This window comes from Calliphora vicina, chromosome 1 (assembly GCF_958450345.1).
Source record: "Calliphora vicina chromosome 1, idCalVici1.1, whole genome shotgun sequence".
NCBI lineage: Eukaryota > Metazoa > Arthropoda > Insecta > Diptera > Calliphoridae > Calliphora > Calliphora vicina.
Window position 1 is genome coordinate 76,164,438 of NC_088780.1, and position 14,082 is coordinate 76,178,519.

The following is a 14,082-nucleotide window of genomic DNA, read 5'->3' on the forward strand; positions in this document are numbered from 1 at the left end:
GTTTAGATCTTTGTGTATATTCGCGTTTTTGATATACCAGGGGGCAGCTGTGATCATTCTTAGGAACTTGTTTTGGCGTCTTTGGATTTTTTCTACATTTGACGCTGAGGCCGTGCCCCATAACTGTATGCCATAACACCATATCGGTTTTATGATCATGTTATAAAGTAGAAGTTTACAATCTAAACTAAGCGTGGAGTTTCTGCCAATAAGCCAATTAATTTGAATTGATTTCAATTTCATTTGAGTCAACTTTGCATCTATATGACTTTTCCATGTAAGGCGACGATCGAGATGTATTCCGAGGTATTTCACTTCCGATTGTTGAATTATTGTTTGGTTATTGATATGAATAGGGGGGCATGAGTCTCTACGTAATGTAAATGTAATGTGTGTACATTTTTGCTCGTTGACTTTAATTTTCCATTGTTTTAACCATTTTTCTAATTCAAATATGTGGTTTTGTAAGTAACGAGACGCTTCTTGAGGGTTTTCATGGATGCTTAGAATAGCAGTATCATCAGCAAATGTTGATGTATGAGTGCGATTGTTAGTTGGCATATCAGACGAATACATCAAATATAAAAAAGGTCCCAGGATACTACCTTGGGGGACTCCAGCTTCAATGGGTTGTGCAGTACTTAAAAAGTTTTCCTCTTTAACCTTAAATGTTCGACCAGTTAAGTAGCTTTCCAACAGCTTATGTGTGTTTGCCGGTAAATTTTGACTCAATTTGTATATTAATCCAGCATGCCATACCTTATCAAACGCTTGAGAGATGTCGATGAAGAGTGCAGAACAGTATTTCTTTTCTTCAAACGCTTTTCTCACCATATTTACAAGTCTATGGGTTTGTTCGATAGTACTGTGTTTTCTTCTAAATCCAAATTGATGATTCGGAATACAATTGTTTTCAGTTAACATCGGGTACAACTTGTTCATAAGTATCTTCTCAAATAGCTTTGATATATTAGACAATAGGCTGATGGGTCTGTATGATTCTACTTTTGTGTGATCTTTTCCCGGCTTGGGTATCATGGTAACCAGTGAAACCTTCCATTCTGGAGGATAATATTCAAGTCGTAATATAGCATTAAAAATAAAAAGAATTATTTTTATTGCTATCCGGGGTAGCTCCATAAGCATCTTGTTGCTGATCTTGTCCATACCAGGCGCTTTCTTGGGATTTAAATCAGCAATAGCATTTTCGATCTCTCGAATCTCAAAACGTAGGGGTACGGCTGCTCCAAAATAGGGTGCAACAGGTGGCAACTCAATTGCTTCGTTTGATGTGTTCGGTGTAAATACTTTTTTTAAATGATTAACAAACAGATTCCCTTTTTCAGTATCATTTCTTGCCCAACCACCACTTGAATTTCGCAAGGGGGACTTACATATAACGGGTCTTTTAAGATTTTTTGTTGCTCGCCATAATGAGTAATCCGATTGCGGGGTTGCGTCCAGGCTTTCTAAATATTTATTCAATGATTCCACTTTTCGAAATTCCAAGAGCTTTTTAAGTCTTTTTATACAATCTTTAAGCTTCGATTTTAGTTGGGGGGATCTGTGCAATTGCCACTCTCTTCGAAATCTTCTTTTTTCATTTAAGAGCCGTTCGACATCTGCAGAATTAATTCTATTATATCTGAATTGTCGGGGGGTTTGGGTAGCATGTTGAGCAGCCATTCTGAGATTTATATCGAAATTGATAAGAGAGTGATCGATGTTTTCTGGTGTTCTTAGCGGTATGTTTTCCGAGCAATGTGTACTGAGGTATTTTTTATATTTGAGCCAATTTATTCTTGTACCTGCCATCGCTAAATTACCAGTCGGGGATACAATTTCTAGGGGGCTCAATAAAGTAATAATAGTGGGTGAGTGATCTGAAGATAGTTCCAGCGAGGATTCAATTTGAATCATTTCTCTAGGGATATTTTTCATCACGCTAAAATCAATAACATCCGGTATTTTTCGTGGGTCAGTAGGCCAGTAAGTAGGTTGGCCGCTCGAAAGCACATGCAAACCCATTTTAGAAATTGAGTCGAACAAAACACGACCTTTAGGGGTAATCAGTCGTGATCCCCAGAATGTGTGCTTAGCATTATAATCGCCAGCAGCCAGGAAACGGGGGCCTAGTGATTTAAAAAATCTATTATATTGACTTTCTGTAATTGAGAATCTTGGGGGTGAGTATATCGATGAAATCACTAAGTTTCGATGAAAATCTTCAAGACAGATTGTAGTAGCTTGAAGATAATCTTCGCAAAAATCACACATTAAGTAGTGTTTTATTCGAGCTTGTATTAAAATTGCCGAGACTCCGCATGCTCTACCTCTGGGATCTTTGGTGTCATATATTACATATCCATTTATTCGAAAGGAACTTCTGGACGTCAAATGAGTTTCAGAAACCAGCATTACATCAATTTGTTGGTTTCTCAAAAAATATTCGAGTTCGTTTTTGTGTTGGCGTATGCCGTTTGCATTCCAAAAACATATTCTTAGGCAGTTCATGGTCTGTTAAGCACAGCCTGCAATAACATTGATTGCATCTTAAGCATTTCTTGCATCATGTTACTCATTGAGTTTGTAAAGTTATTTACCGATTGCACAAGAGTTTCTATTGTAGATTCTAGTCGGGTAAAATTGAAAATTGGCGTTTGCTCTCTTACCTCTGGGTTCATATTTTCGTTTTGGAGTTGACGGACTTGCGGCTGAGTTTGGTTGTTTCTAAGTACATTTGCATATGTTACTTTGTTGTCATATGTCTGTTGCAACGGGGGGTAGTTCAAATTGATGTTATTTAATGGCTGAGCGGGGAAAATCTTTGGTTTCTGGCTTTGTGATTTTTTAACAATTGAGTAGACAGGACAACCCCTGTAGTTTGCTGTGTGGTTACCTCCGCAATTGCTGCATTTTTTTATTTTAGGATCATCTCTAGATTTGTTACATTGGGATGTGTTATGCAACTCCCCGCAAATGACACATACTGGTGGCAATTTGCAATATGCCTTGGTGTGTCCATATTCTTGGCAATTCATACATTGAACGGGGCCAAATCGTTTGTGTGGTTCTTCTACCGTAATTTTACGTTGCAATAAGTACTTCAAGTTATATATGGGATGTGTTTCATTTTTTTCAGGTTTATGTCACCGGGTTCAAGTTCAACACGGAAGAGTGGTTGGGGTATTTTTTTTCGCGATTTCTAATATTTATCACATTTTTTGTCTTATAGCCTTTATCTTCTAAGCTTTGCTTTATTTCGAGTGGTTCAACATTACAGTCAATACCCTTTATTACAACTTGTAGACCCTTGCTTCCTTTCAGCTGATAAGTGTAAAAACTTTTCTTTTGAGTTTCAAAATATGTTACAACCTTTCTATAATCGTTTTCACTATTGACCTGTATTTTAGTTTCATGAATCGTGCCTTTCTTGATTGGGATTACGTAAAAAGAGTTCTCTCCTATTAATGAGATCAGGCTCTGAACCAGTGGATTCGAATTATTTTCTCTCAAGTAAATGGGGGGTGGTTTAGTAGAATGGATTTTATTTACTGGTTCATTAGTTTCACATTCCAGAATAGAAAAACGATTTTCATTGTTTAGTCTATGAGGTTCACTATCCTTATATAATTTGGCCAAGGGTGCCGCTTTCGAGGACTTGGGACTTCGTGCCCGTTTTAATACTGTAATATACCGGTCCATTCCAACCTGTATTTGGGATTTATTATCGTTATTTAATGGTTGACTAATCTTGGGTACAGCGCCGCTTAATGGGTTAATTTTATTTGTAGTTAGTGTGGTGGATTTCGTATCTGAAGCTGATATAGCTAGCATACTTTCAGGCATAGATAAAATATTTTTATTTTCTGATTGAATTGAATTTTCTTTTGTTTGACAATCATTAGTTGTTGTCAATGCGGGGGAACAAGAACGAGCGCGGTTAACAGGTTTGGCTGTTAAAAACAAGTTGTCATCTATTCTTCTGTTTGTTTTGTTTATATTTTTTTCGTCTACATTAACTGTAACGTATGCATTTCTGCCGTTTACACTTAACCTTCGCTCACTGTTTTCGTTGAAGAGACTCATTTAAGAGTATTTGTAATTACTTTCGTTAACACTCTTGATCTTTATTTAATAGTCAATGCACAAAAAAAGTTCAAAAAAAGAAAAAATATAAAGAATTTTTTTTACTTATTTGTCTTTTAGTTGTTGTTTTGATTTTTTATTTAATAATATTATTAAACAAAAGCGTCCTTTCGCGTAAATAATAAACAGGTGATATTTATATTTATTTTCCGATAGATACATTAAAATAACGAGTTAACTCGGAGTAAAAATAAACATTAAAAAAGTATCATTAGAATAAATAAAAAGTACCAAAAAGTCTCCCCCTAGAATTCTCACTCACTTAGGACCATGTATGCTTAATTTCATGTTTCTAAGTCCATTATTATAGAAAATTAAAAAAGTACCGTTATAATAAAAAAAAGTACCATGAAGTATCCGCTTGAATTTTCACTCACTTAGGACCATATACGCTTAATTTCATATCCATTATTATAGAAAATTCAAAAAGTACCATTAGAATACAGAAAAAGTACCAAAAAGCAGCCACTTGTGGATTCCACACACTCGGGCCCATATAAGCTTTATTTCATGTTTCTAGGTTCATTGGTGAAGAAATTACAAAAAGTACCATTCGAATAAAGAAAAAGTACCAAAAAGTCTCCCCCTAGAATTCTCACTCACTTAGGACCATATATGCTTAATTTCATGTTTCTAAGTCCATTGTAATAGAAAATTCAAAAAGTACCATTAGAAGAATGAAAAAGTACCTATAGTACAGTTCTCACATTTTGGTACCAAAATATAATCCCTTATTTCTAACACTAACTTCACTCAGATACATGTCAGCTAACTTTAACGTCGATAAGTGAAATAATTTAAAATATTAAAAAGGTACCATTAGGAGAAAAGTACCAATTTCCCTTTTCCTCCTTGAACACCCCTCAAGTTTGAAATTTAAAAATATTTCATTTTGCAAAAGTTGTTTTTGCTACAGACATGTCTCAGTCGATTAAAATCTGTGTTAATGTGCCCAATAATAAATATGTTTTAAAACTGTTTACCCGGATTTGGCCTAAAATACACCATGGCACTCCAGTTCCAAATAACAATCTGTTAGTTAATATTTGTATGAATCCAGGAACCAATGTTAAAAAAATTATCAAAATCGGCTTAATAATTTTCCCGATTTTATCCCCTTTTTGGTACCTTTTTTATCCCCATTGCGGTGTTAAAATATTATTAAAATAATTTTCTGTATCGTGGTGGGAGCTCATAGTAAAATATTCGAATGTCTATGTCAAATTATAGAAAAGCACAATTTTTATACCTTAAGGGTTCGAATTTCCAAAAAGTACCAAACATATATTTTTTGATAAGTAAAGAATACGATTTAAATTTTGTTTCTATGTTTATTGGTTTAAAAGATACATAGGGTGCCAAAAAAATTACCAACATACAGTTTTTACCCGTTTACTCCCCCGGATTTACCCGTTTTTACCCCCTAAACGTTCGAATTTCCAAAAATCCTTTCTTAGTGAATCGTTTTGGGAAGGGAGGAACCCACAGTTAAAATTTCATGATTCTAGCTTCAGTCGTTTGGGCTGTGGGATAATGAATCAGTCAGTCAGTCAGTCAGTAACGTTACTCTTTTATATATATATATATAGATAATTAATGATGTTATTAACCGCGTACGTAAGTGTTGCAAAATATTTAATAAATCGAATGATAAACAAATTAGAAATGTTCACTGACAATGATATCAAACTTTGGACCGATTCCCTTTATTGTGTAATTCGCCAAAACCACTTTATTAAGCAAAGATTCGGCAACGTTGATACCCTTGATGTATAATACAATTTGTTATAAATAATTTAGAAATAGTGAATAATTAATTTACTAAAGAATTAGTTACTCAATTTAAAACCCGAATTAATGAACGACATAAAAAAGTTCTGAATACGTTTATATTGTATTTGAATTCAGGATCATGTCCAACTAGCTTAAATTTTTTAAAGCATAGCTCCAAGACGGAAACTAAAGGGGTTGCTAGTCAATTGTTTTGTGGATTGTTCGGGAGTTAATCTGATCAGAATATATCTGATGAAAATTTAATGATGGACTTTCGAATGTTTTTTAACATTATCAATTCTTGAATTGTCAACTTTAACTTTATTTTTTGTTTTTCTTTAACTTCATTCTTTATTTTTTTAAAAAAATTTAAATTAATCGAATAATTCGATTAATTTTAAACGTGTGATCGAATTATTCGAACAAGTTAATTAAATCAATTATTTCTGTTGTTAGTTGTAAAAACACACAGTCTTTTGACAATTATAGATTTATGCGTGGAATAATTGATTAAAATTTTAAAAAATCAAATTGTATTTTATTTAAACTAATATTTTTGCGGAAAAAAGAGTTCATTTTTTATTATTTCTAATTTGCGATGGTAAGCAAATGTTTAGACAATATTTGTTAAGCAGAACATTCACTAACTATAAGGTATTATTTTACCACAAAATAATATAATTAACAAAAAAACTCAAGATATTAACTGGAATTTGAAAAAGGAAAAATATTTTGATGATCTGATAATTCTGATCCAAAATTAAAATGTGACAATAACTAAACCAAAATTAATATTGTTGCAATTTTTTGGGGGTTTTCCCATTTACATAATGTTAGTTATCAATTGGCAAAATATATATTTTTTACCTGACTTTTACAACTTATATATATATGATCAACAAAATTTCTACTAAAAATACGAAAGAAAAATTGTTTTGTGATACAATTTGTATAAAAATATTTTCAACATTAACTTAATTATTTTATGATATAACAATATATACATAAATAGAATTTCTGAATTTAAGGAATAAGATTTTATTGTTTTACGAAATAAAAAATAACGTAAAACTGTCATTCCAAAAAACAGCGAAAACCCACGATAGGTCGCTCATGGCAGCTGACAAATGTTCTGTTGATGTAGCAGTATAGTAAAAAAAGTGCATAAGATATATGTTTTCTAAAAAAAAGTGATTGAAAATTTCAATATCTCAGTTAGATTTAAAAATATTTACACTAATGAATAATCGTTATTTCGTATTACATACTTGACAATAAAATAACTAGCAGCATCCAAATAGCCAAAAAACAAGAAATATCAATGCAACCATAGCAAAGCAACCAAAGAAATGTAAATTGCTGCCAGAGAAAATTGATAGCACAACAAAACAAAAACGAATGCTGACGCGCAATATTAGTTCGGCAAAAAAGTGTGTATGCTGCTATAGCACGAACATATATTTTGGTTGTTGTGCTACAATAACGAGTTGACAACTGGTTGTATCTGCTACTAGAAATTGCAAACTAACTTTGCAATTTGTATAGTAATATATGAATAGTAACAGCAATTTATATTAGCAGAGTTATACAAAATTATAATAGTAACTATATTTTTAGTATGCAGATTGATAAAAATGTATATTTACTGCAATTGACGGCTAATATAGTAGCAATTGTAAACCCTGATTGAAATAATATTGCTAATTTAATTAAGAATATCAGTACTTTGTATTTTTTTAATTATGTTTTTTTAGTAGATATAATCCCACTAAAGTATTTTTGAAATAGTATTTTTTTTACTAATTACATAATTTCAATTACAATTATTATTTTAACAATAACAATTATGTATTTCCCTTTTTCATTATTATTTTATGATATATACTTACAAACTGTAGCAATACTCTTTCTTTATTTCATTCTACATCACCATACCATAAATAAATTCACACTCATTCAATAGCACACATATAAAAATTCCTTCATGAAAACAAAAACAATTTGAATAACTCTAATAATTCTTGAAACAATTCATACAAACGTTGTATCATATCAAAGCAAAAATATATTCGCGGCAGCATACGATCATATACATACATAACAAACCTACATTCGAATGATCGTTTTATTTTTGTAGGACACAATACTCACTCACTTTTCAATGTCAGTGAGCGAAAGAATGTTACAGAATTGACGAGTAAAGTGAAACATGTGAAACATTGAAGATGGCAAATGAATGTGCTTGTGCGCTCTTTCATGAGTACTGAAAGAAACATGAGCATAAAACGCTCAGTGCTCAGTTGAAAACGCTCAGTGCTGAGCTGAAAACGCTCAGTATGATGAATGATTCACTTCGCTCAGTTAAGTGAATCGTTCAATTGAACTAGGTCATTCATGAGCTACACAACTCTAAAAACCAGAAGTGTATACTTTTTAGTACTTTTTCTATATTCTAATGGTACTTTTTTGTATTTTCTATAACAATGGATTAGAAACACGAAATTAAACATATATGGTCCTATGTGAGTGAGAAGTCTAGGGGGAGACTTTTTGGTACTTTTTCTTTATTCGAATGGTACTTTTTGTAATTTCTTCACCAATGAACCTAAAGCCATGAAATTAAGCTTATATGGACCCGAGTGAGTGGGAAACCACAAGTGGGGGATTTTTGGTACTTTTTATATATTCTAATGGTACTTTTTTGAATTTCCTATAATAATGGACCTAGAGTTTCCAAAAAATCGAAGAATTTCAAAACTGCGGTTTCGGTTTTAAAAAATTAAAAACTGATCGGTTTCGGTTTTGTGATAATTTATTAAGTATTATAGAAACAAAATTAGTTGATAATATAGGAAATGATATACAAATCTAAAATTCAAACTTGACGGGTTATGGTTTAGTGAATGCGATTTTAAAAGTGATAATCAATGGTACTGTTTCCTTATTGCAATGATACTTTTTGAATATTTTATAATAATAAACCTAAAAATTTAAAATTAGGATCACATTTTGCATTTTCTATAATAATGGACCCAAAAATATGAAATTAGACATTTACAATTAGATTCACAAAGTGAGTCTTGATAGTACTATTTCTTTCTTCACCGGGTCAGCTAGTATTTAATAAATTATCACAAAACCGAAACCGGTTTTGAAATTCTTCGATTTTTTGGAAATTCTTGGTCCATTATTATGGGAAATTCAAAAAAGTACCATTAGAATATATAAAAAGTACCAAAAATCCCACATTTGTGGTTTCCCACTCACTCGGGTCAATATAAGCTTAATTTCATGGCTTTAGGTTCATTGGTGAAGAAATTACAAAAAGTACCATTCGAATAAAGAAAAAGTACCAAAAAGTCTCCCCCTAGAATTCTAACTCACTTAAGACCATGTATGCTTAATATCATGTTTTTGTCCATTGCTATAGAAAATTAAAAAAAGTACACAAAAAAGGGTGGAGTAACATGCAATTTTAAGTTGTTTTGTATCTTTATTAGTTTTAAGATATAATGTTACCCAATTTACCCTTTCGTTTTGTGGAGTGAGGAACCCACAGTTAAAATTTCATGATTCTAGCTTCAGTCGTTTGGGCTGTGCGATGATGAATCAGTCAGTCATTCAGTCAGTAACGTTACTCTTTTATATATATAGATTAATTTTTACATCCAAAAATAAATTGTCGTTTTGTTAATGCAAATATTAACAATCACAAAAAAAAAACCCAAAGCAAAAAGTATTACAAAAAAACAACAACATAAATAAAATCTTAAATAAAGAGTGTAGTGTTTGTGTTATTGTGTATGAGTTTCTCTTACTCTCCATCAAGTGAAGGGAGGCTCAGCAGCAATGGGAAAAATGCATACATTGTTGTCAGCTCTCCATACAACAATAAAAATACATATGATCCAAAAGATCACAAGAACTATTTAAGTGTAAGAACAACAACAAACGAGAGATCTCCACTCTCTAGTGCGCCAAAACAAAACAATTGTGTAGAAGACAAAATAAAAGAAAATATAGAAAAACAAACAACTCAAATGGTTGCTGAAAATAGTAATGCTACTGTGATCAATGTCACAAATAGTAGTACTGATAATATTAACTCTATAAGAACCGGTGATGAAAACCAATTAAGTTCAATGCTGAAAAATACTGGCGCCATACCAAAAAATACTGGTGCCATACCAAAAAATAATCAAAGTATAGTGAAAAACACGGGAAAAATCCTAACAGGTATGGACCGTTACATCACTATAACTAAACGCAAGTCCAGTCCTAGGACATCAAAATTGGAACCAAATCCAAAACAGGCAAAGAAAAATCCGGTAAGTCAAAATCGTTTCGCAATTCTTGCCAATCAAGAAAGTGAAAAAACACCCGCAAAGCCTGTAACAGACTACAAGCCACCTCCCCTATATTTGCGCGAACCCTCTACAAATGTTTTGGTGAACAAATTGTCCCAACTTGTAGGTAAGGAGAATTTCCACGTGGTCTCTCTGCGTATAGGAAATATACAAGAGGCAAAGACACAAACCTACTCGGAAAAAATTTCAGAATAGTAGTAGATAATTTCAATTCCGAGAAAAGAAACTACTATACATATCAACTAAAAAGTGCTAAAGGTTTGAAAGTAGACATCAAAGGCATAGATAGTTCTGTGCCTACTGATGATATAAAAAAGGCGTTAGAGCAGGGAAAGGCAACCTATACTATTGCATTTTACGATTGTATTAGTTATACACTCTCTCCACGAAACGGTGTTGCCAGTAAACTTTCGTCGCTTTTCCCCAATTAAAAATGTAAAATATTGTTCATCATACATCTTTAAATGTTGGGACATATTTTTTTTCACTGGCAACGCTGATTCTTAAATTGTGCGATAAAAAACGATACACAACCTGCTTGTTTGAGTTCTCAAGCTAGACTGATTAAAAGTTGTTTATTTCTCTACAATGCGTGTGCACACGTACGTAAGAGAAGAGTAAATGAAAAACGCGGCGCCCATGTTTTGTCATTCCCTGCGTTAGAGTCTGAAGGCTTTGAAGTGAAGTCCATTCACAATATAATAAATAAGCACAAAATTCCTCAACCAATTTTTAGAGTGGAAATTACATTCAACTCTTCTCAATTAAAGAAAAAGGGTGACACTCATCCGTTATACGGTTTAAGATATCTTCTTAATCGTAAAATAATTGTAGAAGAACCAATTAAGCGCAAAGGTCCACCTCAGTGCCTTAATTGCCAACAGTTCGGTCACACCCGAACATTCTGCAAATTACCTTCCGTATGTGTAAGATGTGGAGATATTCATAAAAGTGAAGAATTTCCCCACTCAAAAACAGATAATATAAGAAAATGTAGTAACTGTGGTCAAAATCACACCGCAAACTACCGGGGATGCCCAGTATTCCTACGCATACGGGAATCAACGAATGCAAGAAGACCTTTATATGCTCAATATAAGGCTTCCAACTTTCCAAGCCTTCCTGATGCTTCTAGTGCTCAATATAGAAGTATCATAAAAAAATAATCAAAATAAATCGTATGCCCATACGACAAATGAGGGTTCAGTTACGCAAATGAAAAGAAGCAATGGAAATAATGCCCAATTAATTTCATATACACATGCATTAAAAAAGGGTGTACCAGTATCCGACACTAACTCTTAAAGCTCTATTGAGAATTTAATTCAAACCATGAACAGTTTCATGGCGAATATGCAAAATATGTTTCAACAATTAATGCCGAATCAAAGCATGCTCATGCAGATCTTGCTAAATAAAAAATAAATTCTCTAAGAATTTGTTTTTGGAATGCTAACATAAGAATGAAGTACAACAATTTCTCCACCTTCAGGAAATTGATGCACTACTCGTTTCTGAAACACACTTTACCATAAAGAACTGTTTCAGAATTAACGGATACTATACTTATGATACAAAACATCCAAGTGGGAGAGCTTGTTGTGGAACAGCTATATTAGTGAGAAAGGTTATTAGGCATTTCCCAATGCCAGAATATAAAACGGACCACATCCAGGCCACATCTATAAATATACCTGATGGTAGAGTTACAATATCTTCAATATATTGTCCTCCTAGGTATAATATTAATCGAGAGCAGTTTCTCGAATATTTTAGGACTCTAGGTCCAAGATTTATAGCAGCTGGTGATTACAATGCAAAACATACATTTTGGGGCTCTCGCCTTATTACTCCTAGAGGGAGGCAACTGTTAGAAGCAATATCGTCTAACAGACTAGATGCCATATCTAGTGGCCAACCTACTTATTGGCCTACAGACCTCAATAAGATTCCCGATCTAATTGACTTCGCTGTAATCAAGAATATAAAACGAGAATTTATTTCAGTGATCCCTTCGCTGGACCACTCTTCAGACCACTCGCCTACAATTTTAACGTTATTAGAAGTTCCAAGTAAATTGGAAAACGCTTACTCTTGTTTCCCTAACAAGAAAAAGAAACGGGTTTAAGTAGAAAATGAGTGTTAGCTCATACTTGCCAAAAGAACATCTCATTGAAAAATTAATATGAAATACAATCCGCTGTCGATATATTTGTCCACGCCCCCAGTCATCCTGGGGAATTACAGACATTCAAAATGTCCTAAAAACATTGAGTCTCTTATCAAAAAAAAAGAGAACACTCAGACGTCAATGGCAACAATCGCGATCTCCGAACGTAAAGGCTAAACTTAATCAGTGTCAAAGAAGACTTCACGTCGCCTTAAAGATTAATAAAGAATATAACCTGAGAAATTATCTTAAAAACTTAGACCCTACTAAGAAAACAGAATATAGTCTGTGGAAGAATGTATTTACCCCAAATGATACAAATTCATATATTAGAGATAATGTCATAAATAATGTGGTGCCAGCCCCACTAAAATTCCGGTTCTCTACAGAGAAGACGACAATCAAAGGTCTTAAGGCTGGAAAATATTAGAGATGCTAATCGGGACTGATTTTTGAAAATCCCGGAGTTAGGGGTTTGATAAAGACCCGGGGTTTCGGGAAATCTAAATCCCGAAAATTATAAGAAAGATACGTACATATGTACATTAGGGATATAACTGATTTTAGCAAAATTTTTGGCATACCACCACGTGATGGCCAATGTTGTATAAGTAATGAAATGATTTTTTTAGGTCATTTGGAATCAAAAACATCACGCACCAACAGCAATTTCTAAAATAAACCAAATTTTTTTTTCACTGAAAGATTATATAAATAATTTCATATTTTTTTTTAAGTGTGAGGGATACTTCACTTATTTAAAAATTATATTTTGTAGTATGTCCGCAGTTGTTATTAAAATAAAATATATTGATGAATAGAAAGTGGTCTCTCAAATCGTTTTTTCGTCTTTTTAGACAAAATTCCTTTTTTCCAAAAAATAAAAAAATCTTGCTTTAGTAATTTTCCTCTAACTCAAGCAATTCTTAACGGATTTGAACCTAATTACATACATTAGAAAGCTAATTAAATTTTCTAAATATTTCTTGAAGCAACATTGCCATCTTGTTCGATGGTTTTTTATTCATAGCATTACAAATTCAGATTTTCAAATACGAACTTATAATTTTTTGTTTTCAATTTTGCTTACTTTTTCTTATATAAAAAGGCAAGGACTTTATATTCTGTAAATGCAGTATTGTAGAAAATTTAAAAAATTATACAAAAGTATGTAAAAGATATTGTATATAAATATTAAACGCATTTGAACTATATTTGCAATTTTGGAACTATATTTGCAAAAAATGTATTTTATTAACTGTTTGTTTATTTGCAGTGTAAACTAATAATTTTTTTTGATAAATAAATAGCTTCTTAAGAATACTATTGTATCTGTCATTCTGGAACGAATTTTGATTCCGACATATGCTGCTACCGACAAACGGATTTCATATTTGCAAAACCATTTGCAAGTACTTGTAACAAATCTGCAAGTCTTTCCTCTTGATCATTCAGAAATAAAATGATCTATTTCTTTTGTAAGTTGCATTTATTTTTTTACATTTATTAATAATGGCCCATAATCATAGTCAAAAATAAAGTACATTTTAAGAGAATTAAACTCGACTTTACTTAAAAGTGGACTTTAGGTCTATCATAGACAAGTTAAAGTATACTTCTGAC

General features: G+C 32.5%; 1 protein-coding gene across 1 annotated transcript; it reads left to right on the plus strand.

Annotated features, from left to right (window-relative positions):
- Positions 1-9,962: 9,962 nt before the first annotated feature.
- LOC135950596 (uncharacterized) lies at positions 9,963-10,484 on the plus strand. Its single transcript, XM_065500129.1, has one exon. It carries the CDS (start codon positions 9,963-9,965, stop codon positions 10,482-10,484), a length of 522 nt encoding a protein of 173 aa, XP_065356201.1.
- The last annotated feature ends 3,598 nt before the right edge of the window (positions 10,485-14,082 follow it).

What these genes read in the sequence shown, in the direction of transcription:
- LOC135950596 (XM_065500129.1), top strand. Translation starts at nt 9,963, where the DNA reads ATGGTTGCTGAAAATAGTAATGCTACTGTGATCAATGTCACAAATAGT.